Here is a 19,401-nt window from a genome sequence, read left to right on the forward strand (position 1 = left end):
TTCCCAACCAAATGCCCCTGAAGAAGACCCTAGAGCTCAAAGCGACAACGTTCCCATGAGCTTCGGCAGACGCGTCAATATTTGCCACTTACATAGTCATGGAAGGCCTTCGCCTCGCTGGAGTGTTCACACGTTTCCCTTCGGTCCGGAGCTGCACAATACAAGTCCCAGAATACACTAAAACAAAAGAGGGAGAGGAGAGGTCAGAGGTTAGCAAACACGGCCATCCGAGCACATGTGGAACAGCTATTCATCATAACCCATTCACACACTTGCATTATCTCCCTAGCACTCTTAATCCACCTCTTATGCACTTGAGCATCTTTGGAAGAGGGACACAATGCCAGTGTCACCCTCTCAATCAGCCTCTCACTCACTCAAAATACACACATGTACTCGTATTATCATACTAGCGCCCGTGCCCGCCGCCTGCACGCACGCACGCCTTACCGTCGAGTGCAAAAAAAAAAAAAAAAAAAAAAAAAAAAGAAGTAAATGTACTCGCTCATCCCTGAAACACTGCGTTGCTTTACTAGGAACGAATCGAGGCCTCATGCCGGCGAGGAATGAGAGATCAGGGTTTTTAACTTGTGAGAAAAGAGGCTAATCAAACAGCTAATAGTTGTGCTGAATACCTGTCTAAGACCTTCTCATTGGATCATTCTTTGAGCGCTGATTTAACAAAAAAACACTATTAAAAAAGGTACTGGAACAGCAGGACAGCTACTGAAATGCCTAATCAGACTGCCCCTTCGGTTGGACTTCTTTTCGCTAGTTGTGTGTGTGGTTTTTTTTTTAAAGCTTATTGCAAAGAATACGGTCTTCTTATATTTGCAAAAAGACAGATTTGCCCGGGTTGTAAGCAGAGGAATAGTCTGTTACACTTCTTTAAGCCAGCAGTGCACAGCAACAGGTGTGGGAGGGGCATTACCTAGTACTAGCGGCGACAGATCTCTGCCTAAACAATAAAGGTTTTGAAAAAAGGTCGCCGTCACGACATTCAGATGGGGAAACTTGGAATCATGGGATGAAATGCAAGAAGAGGGAGAGCTGTGCCTCCCAGAAAACCTGCAACCGCTAGGAACTCCTTTCCTCATCTGCACATACAAAATAGTGAAAGAGCCTGATTTCCATTCTGGTTTGTGATTTTTTTATTGTTTTTTGTGTCTATGCACCCATAAGGTCAGTGGTCCTTTGAGAGCGGCATGGGTCGGCACATAGGAGATTGAACTAGTGACTCCAATGGAAGCTCGCAGACGGAGCAGTTCATGTCTAAATAGGGAGTTTTCACTGACGTCACTGGCCAACTTCCGGTCCGCCATATTGGGTGGCACACTTCCTTATCTCTAGTTGTCTTACACGTATTATCGTATCGCGAATGGATAAGTACGCCAGCACGCTAGAGCGACCAGATAAGGACGTATATCTGAGGAAATGTTCCGTGATCGACCATATGGACCCGTATGCCCTCCACGGTGCCTTGTTTAGCAGTAATCCAGATGATTGGCCAAATGTAGAGCACGGCGACATAGTGCATTACCTGGTGTTCGGTGAAAACCCTCTGCACACTCTTGAGGAAATGAGAGCTTACAAGGATCTAGAGGCTCACAACCAGTTCACATCTGGTTATGTACATCAAGGAAATCGCCATCATACGTGGACGGGTGAGTTTTAATAAGATGGTAAAAATGTAAACAATCCGACGCAAATGTGTTGCAAATGTGTTGCACCGCCCGCCGGCGGCGGGCGGTGCGCGAAGGCGCTTGGCTGCAAGGCCGATCGACGCCGCTCGCGGCTTTAATTATTTAAGCAGAACAATGACCAGTGCAAAATTAAGTTGTATTTACCGTATTGGCGCCGGTAGGAGCTGCAGATCATAAAGCCAGCAAACAGTGGGAACACAGCAACTCGTTCAAAGGTAAGCTGCGCTCAGACGGGCTCTGGCACATGCTAGTTTAGTAGCTGCTAACCGCCAGTGCTAACAACCACTCGCGCATGTAATGTACTTTTAACTTGCTGCTATGTGTTTCAAACGTTTAGAACACACTCTCATTGACATCGGGATACTGTGGAAAGTTATGTTCGGTCTTACAGCCGCGATCCAAGCGAGCCGACGATCTCTTTATCTCTGTAACTCGTTCAAAGGTAAGCTGCGCTGAGCCGGGCTCTGGCTCATGCTAACCGTTAGCGCTAACAACCACTCGCGCATGTAATGTACTTTTAACTAGCTGCTATGTGTTTCAAACGTTTAGAACACACTCTCATTGACATCGGGATACTGTGGAAAGTTATGTTCGGTCTTACAGCCGCGATCCAAGCGAGCCGACTCTTTGTTATCGCTAACAGTTGTTCTCCGTGGTTGCGCCTCCAGGCAGGAAAGCGGTGGAAAATTAATCTGTTTCTATGTTTTTCCCATGGCGATCATGTGTTGCGCTGTTACAGCCCACAATACAGCAACGGTTTACCATGGTTGAAATCAAGTTAAGGTGAAATTAATCAAATTAAAACACGGCTGAGAGAGGGAGTACAGTATGCGGTAGTCATAGGCAGTAGAGGCGGCGGAGGCAGTCAACATGACAGCCGCGGAAAGTAATAAGTCATAACGCCCAAGCCCTATTATTAATATATTCTTCTTATATGTTTTAAATACTTAACAGTTAATTACCTGTGACAAAGTGAGCACCGCAGACTCTGGCGTATTCCAGCTTAACACCGTCCAAATCGGACCTGGATATCCGTGTCAGCCATAGGTGACGGCGTTGTTCAGACAGCTGTTTTTTTTTTTTTCACACTGATTCACTATTACGGCTGGTAGGCGATAGAAAGCGTTGATCTCCACCTCCACGGGCCGTGCAACCAACCATTAAACACGTTTTCCCCATTGTTCACTTCCAATACTGCCTAAGGCGTCATACAATGCAGGTCAACGGTGCGAAACGACTGCCACCCAATATGGCGGACGCGCTGAGTAGTCACGTGAGCGTGACGTCAGCTGAAAACACCCTATTTGCACGATATCCAGAGACTCTACTGAGGGGACGGTAAAGAGTCTCCAGAGAAAGTGAAAAGATGCGTCAGCGCTTCGTATGCCCTCCTGAAGGACCGTTCATTGCTGCTGTGGATGTGTGCTAAGCCTTGAGGTTCGCAAATGGAGCGCAGAGAGAAAGATGACGCTGAACGCTGGGAGCGTCAGCTGCTGTCAGACACCAGCGGTCAGCATTACGTTTAACTCATGGATTTCTGTGATGGATTTCCATCTTGAACTTAGTTCCAGGCTCAAAAGTTACACTTTTCTCTTTTTTTTTTCTAAATCAAGTTACTGGGTCACATCGTCATGCAGTGTGGTCAGGCTTTTTGTTATTTTGATCCTCCAAAAACAAACATTCCAGCAAGAGCAGCAGAAGAGGAGATGTGTAAAACAAATAATTAAAAAAAAGCACATTCTTTTAAAAAGATATTTTCTGAATACGATGGTGGTTTGTAATCACAAACAACATTTGTTTTGAAAAATGATGTTACCTGTGACGCGTTCCTACACATTTATCCCGTAAAAATTCAAAAACTTTTCCACAATACAGCACAATACAAACGAAAACTTGACATGGATTTAAAAACTGATATTTCCAGAGTGGTGAAACTTTTAAACATGAAACCTCCCAAAACTGCAGAATCTAAAAGTGTCCGAAAAGGACGGATGATTCAGACATTTAGATGATGGGGTAGGCAATCTGGGAATGCAAATATTTTTCTATGCTCTTACTTTCTTTGCCCAGATGTGGAAAATTCTCCATAATTTTCGAGATTTTATCAAATGCACAGGAATGCTAGATTTACCCCCACATGGCAGAAGGTGGTGCAGATGGAAGTGTAAATTAAATCCTGCAGACTCAGATGAGCGCGCACATTCCTGAACACCGATCTTCAGCTAGATCTAAAGGATGAAGGGCTGATGGGAAGTCAGCGTGCATCTGGGGTGAAGACTACTGCCAGTGAGAGGAATTTGGGTTTCTATCAAGAGATGCATAAAAGAAATGCAGCTAATCACTGAAATGACTGCTTTGTCCATCACATGGTCGTACCTTAACGGCTTCATAGCAAACGTTTATCTCTATTTATAGATTTTATTTACGCCTAATGTAAGAAAGCACTGCTTTTTTCAACAGTTCTAAAAAAAGAAATTCTGATTTTGAAATTGTTTGGGAAAATCACATTGGGACCAAAAGACGAAACTCCTGCACACTGTTAAAATGCAGCGTTTCAGTCACAGACCTTCATCAGGTAAAAATATTTCTCTTCAATGATTTAAAAACTCGCCTAAATAAGAAGTGGTTCTTGGTCTCTAAACAATCATAGCCAATCGTCAAAAGCTGCGGAAAAAAAAATCCCAACAAGCTAGGTACAATATATACGATTCAAGAATCATCTTTTCCAACAATTATTTTAAAAGTTAAAGAAACGTATTTCAAAGTGGTTCATTTTTGTGGCTCGAATTTAGGCAACTTACAGGGTTTACCACCTCTCAGTGGAAGAAGGACCCTTTCCATAACAGAACTGCAACAAAAAGTTATTGTGGCATCCTTCACCCACAAACCCGATTCAGTGTTTTATTTCTTTTAAAATCAAGGCAACAGGGAATCTGGGATCAAACTATAATTCCCAGACTGCGCTGGGAGGCTGGGTTTAACTGCTGTATGTGCATATCTTACGATTTAGCTATCAGAAATTGACATTTCACTCACAGACATATCAAACCAGCCGGAAGTAACTTAACCACTTTGGCGTCACAATTTAAAATGACTGACTTCAAAATATCCTGCGGACCACTTGTAGGATAAAAGCTATCGGAGCTAAACCGTCGTTAAAATAAGTAGCTGTAAAGGGATTGAAAAACGTGTAAATGTGACTGATATTTCCTTCGAATTTAAGTGGAAAAACACATCCAAGAGGCTGCTTTTGTGACATTTTGTGGGAGTAAATCCAGACGCGTTTTAAATGCACTGTATCCCACAGTGCACCAGTGAAGCAAAAGCCAGAGAAAATGCTGATCAGGGCTTAAGGTGTTGACCCAACGGGTCAAGTCTGATAGAGGAGGAGAGATGACGAGGAGGAGGTGGGAAGGTGACACAAAGGAAGCTGGAATGCAACGGGTTAATCTGCTAAAAAGCCCTCTCCCGTGTGAACAAAGGGGGTAAAGTCGGAGGGTGGGGGGTGGAAGGGGGCACACAAAGGGTGAGGAGGAGGAGGAGCAAAGATGGGGGTCCATTCCCTAACCATCTGGATCTATTGTTTCAGAGACGGCCGTGAAGGTTGGGGAGCGGGAGGAGGGGGCGAGAAGGAGGGGAGAGCGGTGGGGGTCAGGGCCTCAGTTTAGTCTGGTCAAGTAAGAGGCAGACACTGGGCTGCACCTTCGAGGAAGACGTTTTTTAGATCATAAAAGGAGGACAATAACCTCATTTTCTGAAAATTGACAAGCTAGGAGAATTTTCTTTTAGCTCAAAACTAGCCACTAGTTGTGGATTTCACTGTTCTAGTAAAAAATTATAGCAAGTCAGCATAGATGATGTGCGCTTGGGGAAGGGATACAAAGTTTAAGAGATGCGGAATCTGCTTATTCAGTCACTTGTTTAAGAAAAACAAAACGCTTAAAGGCAGAGAGCCTGGTGCGCGAGGAGACGAGGGATACTCACCACCACCAAGAATGAAGGAATCCGGGAGGCTCCCCTAACGTAATATTTTTCTCCCATCGAATCTGAGAAGAAAAAGAGGAGAGCCATGGGAGATAGCGTCGTGTTTGCAGGTTCAGGGGTTAAGAACATATAATCAGTCTGTCTAAAAACTGGCAATGGCTTCTGACATGACGACAGGCCTCTCTCTGGCCCTGTCAGTCTTCTCATCTTCCATTTGGCTAATGGAAATTTCCTACAAGCATTTTGATGGAAACATCTCCATGCGACGTTCTCCAGAGAACTTAATGGGACAGTGTGTAACTAATTAGGCTTTTAATGAGGGAAAAAAAAATCAAGTATTGCTTTTATAAATACATTTTCTGGCAAAGTCTGACAACATCACATCAACATAAAAGCGTTCTCATAACTTAGAATTAGTAATTTATAAATATACAGCGTTGGTGCAGCCACTGGGAGGCGGCATGTCGCGTCGCCATTTCTGATTACAGTAGCTGAAAGGGGACAAACTTGTCAGCTATAGGCTGGATGAGGAGTGTAAACAAGCAAAGACGACTGTAGATCATTCTACTTGCCATCCATACTCTTTGCCCAGCGAGAGGGAAGAAAAAGTAAACAACAAAAGAAAAATAAGTAATAACCGTGAGAAAACGAGTGTCTATATCAGTACACCTATTTCCAGGTGGAGTGGAGATGCGGAGGTTGCAGGCCTTCTGCTGGACAGGCAAGTTAATTTAACATAACAGTGAAGTTTATTTTTGGCATTATGTTAGCAACAGGGCAATGTAGTCCAGCAGCTACCCTGTCCTCCCGGCAGAGACGGCTAGTTTATTCGTCTCCCTCTCAGGGAGTACGTGTGTACATGGAGGGGCGGAGTGATATCAGCCGGTTCACGGCTGTAGCACTGCAGCGCGAGCGGGTCTCTTTATTCTTATCTTACGGTTAAATTCAGAGCCCAAATAAGCGACTGCATGGTCAGAAACGAGACCAAAAAAATAAATGCGACTCACGGAATTTACAAGCGACTTAAAAAAATAAAAACAAGCGGACTTGGCAACGCTGTTAAAAACCAATTCACACAATGACCGTAGATCTTAAACCCATAAACCTGCATGATAAGCACACAAATCTTTCTGGATTTTCATAAAAAAAAAAAAATCCGAAACAAAAGGGACACATACTTTGATGCATAAATAGGGTCATCTTGTACCTCCTTCAATTTCCGTTGGTATTCAACACTACAACTGTAGAAAAGAAGCTGGAAAATAACTATTATATACTTTATTGCATTTAAATTTTGTTTGTGTGCCACTATCTTAACGTATTCCTAAAGGTTTCTTCCTGTTAAGCAAGAGTTTTTCCTTTCCACTGTCGTTGCATGCGTCCTCTGGAGGAGGGATTGCTTGAAAGTCAGTGATTTATTTCAATTTGCACCATTTCTAAAAAGGCGCAAACCTTGGATTTACTGTATGATTATTCAGGTCAAAATGTAATGTTTGCAATCGGAACTGACTGCGACTACATCATGGATGCATCTGTAAAGGACTTTGAGATAAAAGCTGTTCTAATTTGGCGCTAAACGAATACACAGAATTAAATTAGAGTATTTTTCTCAACATACTGTTAACGCTAAGCAAGGCCAGTAGCGTCTTAGGTGGGGCTCCATATTACTGCTTGTCTGGGAATGGCAGATTCTGACGTCAAGGTGAAAGTTTACTTCTATAGATGAACTGATAAAGAGTTTTACTGACCAATACCAATTCTCTTTTGGAGGACTACACTAAGTCTCATTTGTCCAAACACACGGAGAAAAAAAAAACAGACCAGACCAGAAAAAGGAAAAATGTGCTGCAAAGTAAACAGTTATCCCTATTTATACATCAAGGTATATGTTCCAACCATTACTCGATTATAACCAAACTATAAACAGAGTACATCAAAGGGACACTGCTGGTGTTCCTTTCTTACAGATGAACAAAAACGGTTTAAGTTTAGATACATTTAATCAACAAGGGAGAAAAAGACATGACTTTTTTTCCCCCTGTGTCTGATATGCCCATTAATAGCCAGGGACGTGAAAACAAAAATAGGACCGACCTCCATCAATGGCCAATCTATTGGTGCGTTAATGATCTGTAACATTCTTCGATGTTTTCCTCTTGTGCGAGTAATCTTTCCTACTAAACAATCCGTTTCTCACTTCAAAATGTCCTTTTAGCTGTTCCCACATTGATGTCTTCTCTGAGATTATTATGCATAGTGTTGCACTTCTTGATCCCATTGAATAGTTTTTTGGCTAATGGGGAAGTCCACACTTGCTAATAATAGGTTCATTAGTTTAGCTTTAAAAAACTAGCATCTGGTGGCTACGTCCAATAAGCATTGACTCAGTGTAATTTCCAATTGAAATACTCCCCTTCTGTTGTCTACCCTGCTATGTAAAAGCAAGAACTTAAAAGAGTTTTTAGTTTTTAAGAGAACTTAAAAGTGTGTTTGCTTGCATCCACTTTAAAACATAGGAATGTGGAAAGTTGCTCTGCCTCCAGAAGCGCTCGGGCCCACTTCGCAGGTAACGTGTTTGAACAGGAGCTGGCTGCTGAACTTAAAGCAGAGGTGATTTCCAACGAAAGACAACAACTGAAGAGGACTTTGAACCATCAGCTGGGAGCTAAATGCCTTCTAAACCTGCAGGGGCGAAAGATGCCTTCTCACCTCAGACAGGAAGGTCTGTGCTGACTTCTGTGCTCCCACATGTAGCAGGTACTCGTACACGTATAACGCCAACCTGAAAGGAGAAAAAGAAAACGCTGGAATCAATTTTCTTATCTTTGCCTTGCATAGAGCAATAACTATATAGCAACTGGAAAATAGCTGACCAAAATATCCTACATAATAATAATTTCAAATTAAAATCAATAGTGATCAGAATTTCCCCCGCTGTACCATAGGCCTGGCCTGCCGCTAGGTTTCAGATTGAATTGTCGCACTTCTGTCAGCAGCAGCGCACAGAGACACTTAGCCCGTCTCCTCCCGGCAGCCTCCCACCTGACCCAAACTAACTAAGGCATGGAGAACAGCCAGAAGAAAAGATTCGACCCGCTTTGTAGATGACAAACTTTCCCAGGCAGACTGACAATAAAAATTGGAATGGTGAACCTGTGCTCCGTAGTAAGCCAACAGTACAACGCAGATGTTTGAGAGAAACAAAAAGATCCGTACAGCTCCTGTATCTGCAACAGTGTCGTAGTAAACCTCCCAGGCAACATAAGCTAACGCTAGCTGTTATTAGCTTGATGTACCGCTAATTAGCTCGCTGGCTGACTACTTGGCTAGCGTGGAACTTAAGTGCAAACAACTGTTAAAAAAAGTATTTCAAGTGTGTGCTTTTTTTGTAAGAAGTTTTCTTCATTATGTCTTACAATACAATAACATAATGAAATAGCCATATTTTCAAATTTTCCATCAAATTGTAGTTTTCTTTAACAAAAGCATGGTTGGGTTGCTCTAGCCGCCACTACCACCAGGCTTAGCAAGTTTTCTGGGTGACACCCTGGTATCCTTTAAGTTCTTGAATAGTAATTAGGCCTTATTATCAGACAGTTACACAAATTATTAAACAAAAAAAAATACAGGAATTGGCTTGGGAGTGAAATGATGTTTTTTCACTTGTTTGCCAACTGGACTAATCGGCTATATTTCACAACTTATAACTCCTTTAGACTTGGCATGATTTCTCAACAAAGACCCAAGTATCTCACACTAAATGCAGAGTCCCTAAAGCAGTTTGTGAACACTGGTACTATATAAAACTTGGTAAAAACAACAACAGTTATGTGAGTTCAACCAGAATTTTTGTTTGTAGAGCGCAGAAGAAGTGAAAGCCTTTTTGAGTTCTTTTTTGAGTTTTGTCACTAGATTAAAATCCACGTTACTAATGGATAAAACCGTACTAAACTGAGTTGAGGCAAATCAGAGGTTTAAGCATAGATTTAAGGAACAATTGAGTTTTTTTTTAAATCAAGTTTCTGTCCTTTAAATGTTAAAATGAAGGAAAAGATAAACAAATTAAATCACTCAGATAATCGCACAAAATGCTTTCCTGATGTGCCAACAAATGACAGAAAGTTTGGAGGGTGTTAATTTACAGATCCATTCATACACTTGTTTGTTCAGTTTTAGGAAATTAACCGCGTTAATGTCAGGGAAATTGTGTTCAGACAGGATTGTGAGTTTGACTGCAGCTATGTAGCTTTAACATGCCACGTTACAGCATTCCGGGTGACTGCATTATTTTAAAGACATTTTACAGAACATAATCTCCATAACTAGGTCAACTATGACAGATGGTAACAAAACGTTATGGAACAAAATATAGATACATTTTCTGAGTTTCACAAACTGCTAGATTGATAATTATGCATCCATTAAAAATCACATTTAAACATTAAACCCAGCAGGCAATAGACATACCTGCCAATTCCAACAAAAGCTTTTTGGCTTTTCTTTTCCGTTTTTAAAATCGCTGTAATTAGAAAAGGCCAGCTAAAGTCAAAAATGGAAATCCACCAATCTTATCAGACAGAGTGGGAAATCCCCACTGGCCCAGCATCGTACTCCAAACTCCTTCACTTAGTCGTGTTTAATAGGCTGTTAATGGACCATCAATCGACCCGGAGTGTGGATATGACAGTGCCCTGTGTGCCCACAGCAGACGCTCCTCTGACAGGCCAATCAGGTCCTAATGAGAAGGACAGTAGCTCAGTGTCATCGTCGCCATCGGCAGTCAATGAGCTGATCAATGAAACATGGTTTTGAGATAATCGGGCTGTTGTGCGCTTCGTTTTTAAACAACGATAGCTCTTTGGATTCTCCTTTTGTACTGTTCAGTACAGAGACCCGATTCACAGGTATTTAAAACACATCTCCTGCCTTTTTCCATCTGCTTAATTGAAACATGGCTGCAAAATAATCAAATGCATAGCGCACTGCTGAGCTTAACAGAAACAAGACTGATTATTAACCGTAATACTGCCTTAATCTATTCCTTTGGTATTCTTTTCAGTGTACACATGCGTAGAAATATTTAAATAAATCGTTTTAAAAAGGTGAGTTTAATTAACATAATCCGTTAGTATTTTAATACTGCACAGGAAAACATGCAATGTTGCAACAGAAATGTTCTGCGCTAAAATAATGATGTCAGTTTCAACTAACCCATCACCGTCGTCTCCCTCTTTTCATCACCTCTGCTCTCCTCGCCTTGAGCTTTTACATCCTGGTAACTGAGATCTTTACCAGCTATGGGAACGAAAAACCATCCTATGGACCAAATACGACAACAGCAGTCTCAGCGTATGGCACCGCAACCGTTCTAGCCCACAGAACACTACATCCAAAGTAGGGACGCACCGATCCATATTTTTACACTTCAGATCCGATCCCGAAACCAGAATTTGGTTATCTGCCGATAGGGCTGGACGATAATTCAATAACAATGTATATAGTTCAATAGACGTATATCGATGATAGAAAAAAAGGGGTCAGTAAAAGGTTCAATAGAATAACAGTTTTCCTTCCTTTTGGATTCTAGCCTATTATGCGGGTTAATTCGTCGTTACATCCTCCCAACCAATCACAAACACAGACTCAGGAATGCTCCGCCCCCTTCAAACAGTTCAGAGAGCATTTGTTTTCTTTTAATTTTACTTGCAGTTTTGGTAAAAACTTGGCTATATAAAGGGTTGAGTTTGAATTCAGCGTTTGTGTGTTCTGTATCTAAAAATTTATTGCTAAGCAACAGCATAAATTAGTCAGGGCTACACTTAAAATCTATGTTTTGAATTTGTTGATAATGATCCATATTGATGAATATGATTTCTATTTTATCGATATGTTTTTTTTTTCTATATCGTCCAGCCCTATCTGCTGATGCCGATACTATTTCGATACCAGAGGTCTTTTTGCTTTGATGTTATAATCATCATATTGTTGATTTTATTTTTTAATAGGCTGTAATAAACTCCTTTCGACCGGCAAGTATGATATGAATGTATGTATATCCCAAAATACAACTTGGGACAAGTGTAGGCTCACAAAAGTTAGAAAAACAGTAAACTGTGCTCACAGGAAAAAATGCCATCCTGAAAAAAAAAAAGTGCAACTGTGTGGGTTTCAAATTGACTGTATTTAGGAAATCCAAGAGAAATATCCCTAAAGGGTTGAGACATGTAAACCTGATGTAAAGTGATATTACACATCAACACTGATATAACGACTGGATTCTGATATACTCTGCAGCTCTAATTATCACACTTATATGTATGCTATAGTCGGCGCTCTTTTCTCATGTGAATAAAAAAACCTAATCCAGTATGTAAAGCAACAACAACACCTGCTAAATTCAGTAACAGTTCAAGTAAACATGCTCCTCAAGCAAAAGAACAGCAGAGACACTAAATACAAGTGCATCCGAGTTCAGATTTAGGTACACGACGCCCAAGTGGCCCAAACTCGGATTTTCCTTCAGACTCGATATACACGGGATGGCGGTGTCCAGAGCATCCAGCCGGCTTTTTTGAACGTGTAAAAAAGGGACAAAATGCCAAGCTCCGGTAGCACAAACAACGACAAACCCCACTGCAGCGACCTCCAGGAGACCCCTGGAAGCGCCTCTGGAAAAGGCGAGTGGCTGGACAAATTCTTATTCCAATTTATTCACTCATTTTCTTTTTACTTCATTAGGGAAACAAAAATATAAAATATTCAAAAACACAAATCATCTGTTTGAACAAATGAAATTTGAACGTTGTGGCTGCGCTCTCCTGCTGTTGTCCTCTACAGCAGGAGGTCACTGACCTTCTAGAAACAGAGACCTACTCCATTGGTGACCAGAAGAGTCAGAGTTCACCTTAACTTTATGTAAAGTATTTTTTTTTTTAAAAAAAAAAGGTATTGTAATTTTCAAACCTATATAAATGCAAGCGTGAATAAAAAAAGACCTTAAAACTCATGAGCGCTACCTGGTGCACCATGTTTGTGACCCCCTGCCCTGCAAACCAACACAGAGCCACTCAGTCAGGCTGTCTGCTTGGCTTTCCAGCTGCAGCCATTAAACAACGACACTTTAAGAAGCGATGGGTCGCCCTCCTTTAGTTTCCACCCAGCCAAAAGACTGGCTGTATTCTTTTGTGACAGCGAGTATTTGCACACAAGCCAGGGAGGCGTGTGGTCACCTTTCATCAGCCAGCTGACATACAGTGAGCAGCAACGACTGGTGAAGGGGCAGCGAACCGTCGCTTTAAGCTCATCACGGCAGGAAACAAGCTCCTGTTGACCCCCCCGCACTGTGTCCCTTTCATTAAAAACTATAGGAGCGCTGCGACGGGTACAGTTTAAAAGCCAAAAAACTGGTAGCAACTCGATAGAACGTGATCACTTGATTAAGACGTCTGATTTAATGCCAAAACTGCCACCACCCCAAAAATACAAAGATAAATATATATATATATCTCCCCGGATGTGTCTGTTGATAAACAGGTTTGTCAAATGAGGAATTATAAACTGAGCGTTATGTTCTGGTTAAGATTCTCAGTCATCCAGGTCATGGTCATTCCAAAAAAAGTAAAAAACAAAGCAACTGGACTTGTTTTCCGTAGTTTGAAGACGTTTCACTTCCTCTCCAGGAAGCTTTCTCAATCCAAAAAGTCAGGAGGTAAGGAAGCCATCTACGTAAAGAGAGAGAAACCAACCTCAAACAGAGGAGGAGGCCTTAGGTTCCAACTCTCAAAAATGTACAACACAGCTATAGGATTAATTCCAGCCAATCATCACCTCAATTCTCACCCTCATATGAGTGATCATAACATCGTTCCTGTAAGCCAGGCCAATAACAACCCTAACGATTCCTCGTTACAGAGGAGTGGACCGGTTTCGGTCCAATCTTAATGTCTTTAACGACCGCCCATTACTAAGAAGTGGACCAGTTTCGGTCCAATCTGCATGTTATCTAAACCATTACATGGCCTTTGTTTGGCAATGGTATAAAGCTTGTTACTGCACATTACTCTAGACTTTTTGAATTGAGAAAGGTTCCTGGAGAGGAAGCGAAACGTCTTCAACTATGGAAAACAAGTCCAGTTGCTTTGTTTTTTTACTTTTTTTGGAATGAGCGTTATGTTCTTCCAGCTCTGACTTTGCTTCAGTAACACCGGCACAGAAAAAAAGTCATCCTGAACTCTAAAGTGAAAGTACACTAATACTTAAACGCTTTACGATAACCAGGAGTGAATCTGTGCACCGCCTGACGTTCTGTATCTGTAATTGACATTTTGTTTTTCACCCCATCAACAGAAAGTGATTAAAAAAACAAAAACAAAAAAAAAGACTGAATGCAAACAGGAACAGCGACGTCAATCAGTCCAGCTCACCTGGTTCCTGCTAAACACAGGTGCGCCCTTTTAACCCAACTTTCTGAAACACGAGACCCTGTGAAAAACATGTCCTGTGCGAAAAGAACGCCGCGCAGTCGTCCGCGCACGTAGCGGCGAAACGACGCCGGCTCCAGGTGAGGCTCGGTGTCAGGCCCGCCCCGTTTGTTTCTGCTAAAGGGGAGGAGACGTAAACACCGCCGCAGAGTGTTACAACAGACACGACCCGGGCCTGACCTGGACTTACTACCACTAGTATGCAAATGCCTTGTGTTAGTATGCAAATGTAGTCTGCTGAAGATATGAATAGACAAACACCGAGCCAATGGTTCCTACTAAAAGGGTGTCTCAGCCCTGAGAGAGAATCACAGGCGTCTGGCCAATTTTAGTGAATCAATACTCCAAGATTCAGCTAGATGATATGTTTAGATATTAAGAAAAGACTGGTTCACATCTGGAAGCGACACCGTTTCCTGTTTGAGAGTCGCAGGTTTTTAGTTCTGCCTTGTTATCGCGCCACGGTCGGGTCAAAAGGGTCAAAACCGGCGCTGGCTTTGCAACCTTACATGTTGAGGAAACTGTAGAATCTGGAGAACAGAGCCTTGCTTTGTGAATCGGACTGCCCAAAAAAAAAAAAAAAAAAAAAAATAACTGTTTGGTTGAGGGGAAGTCCTTTCTACCATATTCTTCTGTCCATTTAATGAATATCAAACGTCTTAATCAAAAAGTGCCTCAAGATGACTAAATATTTGTCTGTTTAATATTATAAAACACACCATAAAATTGGTCTTTTGTTTGTAATCAGCAGATTTTTCTGTTTTGCTTGATCTGCCTGTGACTGGATGATCAGAAACAACAAAAATAAGTATTAATTTTTGTGTCAGCGAACACAGGTGCCTCTGGGTCGCTTTGACGGTAACACTCTTCAGTGTGGAAGCCGTTGCTGAGAGAGAAAGTCCGACATTTTCCGCAACAGTGAGGTGTTTATCCTTAAACTCAGAGGAAACGCAGAAATGCGTCGTCTACTATTAAAAGTTCCCCCCCCCGACACACCACGTCAAAGAACGTCTGTTGTTTTCTTGAGGCTCCAAGAGAGAGTGAGGCTTTTAGCAGATAACAGGACGGCTAAATGGATTACGGCAAAGTCGCCCGGTTTCATCCAATTAAGTCCGTTATGAAACCTGCTGGATACAGAGACGTCTGAAGCCTTTTTGGAAAGCTCGGGGTTAAGGCAGGAACCTTCATTAATTACACGTGGAGGCTGCTACAGCAGCGCCGGACGCAGTTATTGTGCCAATCGCTAACATGAACCGCTAAAGACGGTTTCAAACGCCAACTCCAGAATCCTTTAGTCTTTGTTTTGAATAATAAAATGTTAAGAAAGAAACATTTGTTTTAGAGCAATCCGTCATTTAGACAGCCGCGTAACATCGCCTCGGCTCCTAATGTAAATAATTTATGACCACCGACGCCAAGAAGGCTGCAATAAAAATATTTTGATTATACGTCTTAAAAAGGAGAAATCCATACCGGCAGGTCAAAAGCTTTGCAAAAAAAAAAAACAGAGATGCGACGCCTGACCACAAAACTCTATAATTTCACGATTTATCTGTAACACACTTCAAAAACAACAGAGCCGTACACGACTCTGTGGCGGACAATCTGCGAGCCTCATAATAAAGGCTGGGACAACAGTGTTTGGCCCTAAAAACGGGTCAGTCCAGGTTAAACATTAGTAGGTTTTACTGTCATCTATTGATGGATTCAATCTGCTCATATGTTTCTGTACACACACACCAGAAGCCGTCATCCTGAGAGTCACGACGCCGGTACGAAAAGCGGACGCCGTCTTGGGACTCTTAAACGTCCCCAAAGCTGATCCGTTCAAACCCGAGCAGGACAACCAGTCCGACGCAGCCAATTAAAGACGGACCCCGGCTCCCTAATCGCCAATTCTGAGGGAGGGTGAAGACTTCCCTCCTGCCCAGAAAACAACAAAAAAAGAAAAGAAAAACACTTGACCACTGCAGCCGGGGGAATCTGACCACTCTCTGAGGTTTCCAGCAATTTGTAGGTCAGAAAGCTCTCTTTGACCGCCGGTGTAGAGTGTAAGTCACTGCCGCTTGCAGGTCAGGCTCGCTCTGGCCCACACACACACACACACACACACACACACACACACACACACACACACACACACACATTACACACACAGGCATTACACGCCTCCTGCAACTTTACCCGTTCCCAGTCTCGCCCAAACACCTATAGATTTAAAGTGATTTGGAGGACTTGTGAATCGTCTGGCGAGAGCTCACAGGAAGCTCTGGGGCTGCAGCGAGAGCTTCAAATATTGATACCATCTCCCTGCTCTCTGCGGGCTTAAAGGCTGGCCTGACACACGCGCATCCTTAGAGGAGACTTTGACCCGCAGCGGGGGAGACGTTTAAGGACTCCGTTCCTACGTTTGGGGAGGGGGGATGTAAGGATGATGCTGCAGATGCTCCCCCACCATCCCATTCTTCATGGGACCCTTCGATGAAGATGTGATGTGTGGCGTAGGTTGTGTGTGTGTGTGCGTGTTGTGTTAAGGGGCTGCCGGCGCGCGCACCTGGCCTGCTGCATTATTAAAGTTCGGGAGCACGGCTGGCTGAAGAGGAGGAGAAGTTTGAGGAGACGGGCCACTACGGGAGCAGAGAGAGGAGAAGTATTCGCCTCCCTGGCTGCAAACCAGCAGAGCAGGAGCGCGGAGGATAAAGGAAACCATGCAGAGGATTTCTAAAGTTTGACGTTTTTTGCATCTTCACCCTGAGTGAGGTGCCCCTTGAACGCCCATCCCGCCTCCCTACGCCTCTCTCTCTCCAAGCGTAGGGAGCCGTGCATTCAGCAACTTCCACTGGGAGCGAAATTTCCCTGGTTTGCACCATCAGTACATCTGACATCTTGCCCCGGGGGCCGGCGACAGAACCCCCCCACCCCCCCCCCCTCTCTCTCCTCCTCTTTAAACATGGATGAGTCTGCCCACCACATCTCACTTTTCTGTTCTCCCGTCGCCCCTCTCCCTCTCAACTCTTGACGCAAAGCCTGAGAGCAGCTGCTTCGGTCAGTCTCAATAATTCAGCAGCAGCAGCAGCGTGAGGGATGAGGACCAAGGTGCAGGGACCGGTGGGGAAGCCAGATGAAGGCGGAGGAGGACGAGCGGAGCATGGAGAAAACAAAAGAGATGGGCTGTAGTGGAGGTGGGAGGGGAGGGAGATCAGAAATGACATGAGGTGCCTGTTGATCTGCATGTAAACTCAGATCTGAGCCCAAATGCATTGAGCAAAAGTTCAGTCCAACAAAGTTTAACAGCAGCCAACACGGGATCAAAGCAGGCTCGTGGCATGAAGGGGGGAAGCTCAGCCGGGTCAGTGACCTCTGATTGGCTGCTATGGCGCACCCGTGATTATTAAATGGATATTTAAGGTCAGGCTGGACGCGATCTGCCTGGTGGAAGCACGGAAAGGGGAGCTGCACGTATCTTCTGGGCGAGACAGAGGCACGCAGACAAAGGGGCTTAGAGAGGGGGGCTGCAGCGACCCCGCTCAGCAGCCCCCTATTCCGGGCAGCAGGGTGAACAGCGCCGGTTGGCAGGAGATGATCTGCATAGAGGGGAGGAGGAAGAGGAGGAGGTAGGGGGGGTTACAAAAGTTACAAAGCGCCGCTCCGCTTTAGCAGGTAGAGTCGACGCGAAAACACGCGTGGATCCAGCGCGATGAGAGTCTCACCACCACTGCGCGAACACGCTGGTTTGTAACAAAGCCGCCCCCCCCTTCTTCCTCCTCCTCTTCCTCCTCCAACAGCTGTATCCTATTTTTACCGAGACGAGACGCACACGAAAACAAATAAAAAGGCATCCAGATACATTAAGAGCGCGCAGCCACAATAAACCCCCCCCAAAAAAACGCATTGTTCCCCGTAGAGGAGGCGCGCGCGAGGTGGGGGAAACAGAAGGAACTCGAGTGGGATCCCCCACATCCACGCTCCTCATAGCGAATGTAAGCGCGCGCGCACAAGCGTGCTAAAAGCAACAACAACAAAACATAAAAATAAAAATGCAAAATAAAAGTGGCGCAACTTTACCAGCCTCTTCGGGTTTGCGCGTAAAAGGAGTACAACAATTAAAAGACAGGAGTGAAAACTGGCTGCGGCTAGCTGCTAACTTAGCAGACATGCCTGCAAGTTGGAGGATGCTAAAGGAAAAAAAAAAAGAGCCGAAAAGCCACCGACACACACTGAAGAGGCGCTGAAAACAAGGGGGCTGGCGCGGCGTCGCTTGCAAGCCGCCGCTCAAAGTTACAAGTAACAAACTTATGCATGAGTCTGAAGTTGCTGAAGTGCTTCCCATCAGTTAGCAAGTTTAGCCAGCTAGCACACTCCTCCTTCTCTCTTTACTGGGGTTCGCTGTTGTGACACTGCGATCGTTTACTCACTTTTCTCTCGCTTGACTGTCGGAGGGGACCACAGCTCCTTTACCCTTGCCGTACATCTTGGAGGCTGTTCTCGGACTTTATTTTATCCCACTCGACACCTGTCAAAGAAAGCAACCAGGAAAACCTACTATCTCCATAGCTACCCAGTTAGTGTTGTCTCCCTATCTCTCCTTTCCTTACGCTCTCTTTGCTCCGGTTTCCTTTTCTTTTTTTTCTTTTTTTTTTTTTTTTTTACATCCCCAACATTGCCCACAAATCAGGCAGGGTTTCAGCCGGAGGGGGGAACTTGAAACAGTCCAGTGGTGGAGCTTTTTTTTTTTTTTTTTTTTTTTTTTTTTTCAATCGCTGTTCCTGGATTCAGCTCACGCCCCCCCTGTTGTGAGACGGTGGGGGCTTCTTAAAGGCGCAGTGACCAAGTTTGTTCAGACTTCGCTCAAGTTCAAGTTCTCCTCGGGCCTTCGTGCAACTTTTGTATTTCTCTTCTTTCACAGCAGCACATTGTCACATTTAACTGTTACTGTTGTGCTTTATCACTTTACCGAGCTGTTTGTTCAAAATATACCACGTTAACAACAATTAACAAATCATTTTTGTCAGATTGGTGCACACAAAAAACATTAATTATCCACCCTTTATTCATGTTTTACTCCACAAATGATCTCATAACTAAATCCTGAAGTTCAGGGAAAAATAAATAACATTATACAAGTTCAAAGAAAAGGGAGCTCATAATCAAGGCAGTATTAGGCCCTAAGCAGAATTTTATTTGGGACCAACCATTCCCAACAGCACCACCGGCCTTTTGTTTATATTGTATTG

At 43.5% G+C, this 19,401-nt stretch overlaps 1 protein-coding gene across 3 annotated transcripts in view; it reads right to left on the bottom strand.

Annotated features, from left to right (window-relative positions):
* The window catches only part of zgc:110158 (LisH and SSDP domain-containing protein), a 60,537-nt gene extending 41,666 nt beyond the window's left edge, over positions 1-18,871 (bottom strand). For all 3 annotated transcript variants that reach the window (XM_012881058.3, XM_021307817.2, XM_012881057.3), the window contains exons 1-4: positions 18,583-18,871; positions 8,397-8,469; positions 5,688-5,749; positions 93-177 (exon numbers count right to left, since the gene is read on the bottom strand). In XM_012881058.3, coding sequence (XP_012736512.1) covers positions 93-177; positions 5,688-5,749; positions 8,397-8,469; positions 18,583-18,638 — 276 coding nt within the window. In that variant the 5' untranslated portion in view covers positions 18,639-18,871. The remainder of the gene's footprint in view (positions 1-92; positions 178-5,687; positions 5,750-8,396; positions 8,470-18,582) is intronic.
* Between the last annotated feature and the right edge of the window lie 530 nt (positions 18,872-19,401).

Source organism: Fundulus heteroclitus, chromosome 19 (assembly GCF_011125445.2).
Source record: "Fundulus heteroclitus isolate FHET01 chromosome 19, MU-UCD_Fhet_4.1, whole genome shotgun sequence".
NCBI classification, from domain to species: domain Eukaryota; kingdom Metazoa; phylum Chordata; class Actinopteri; order Cyprinodontiformes; family Fundulidae; genus Fundulus; species Fundulus heteroclitus.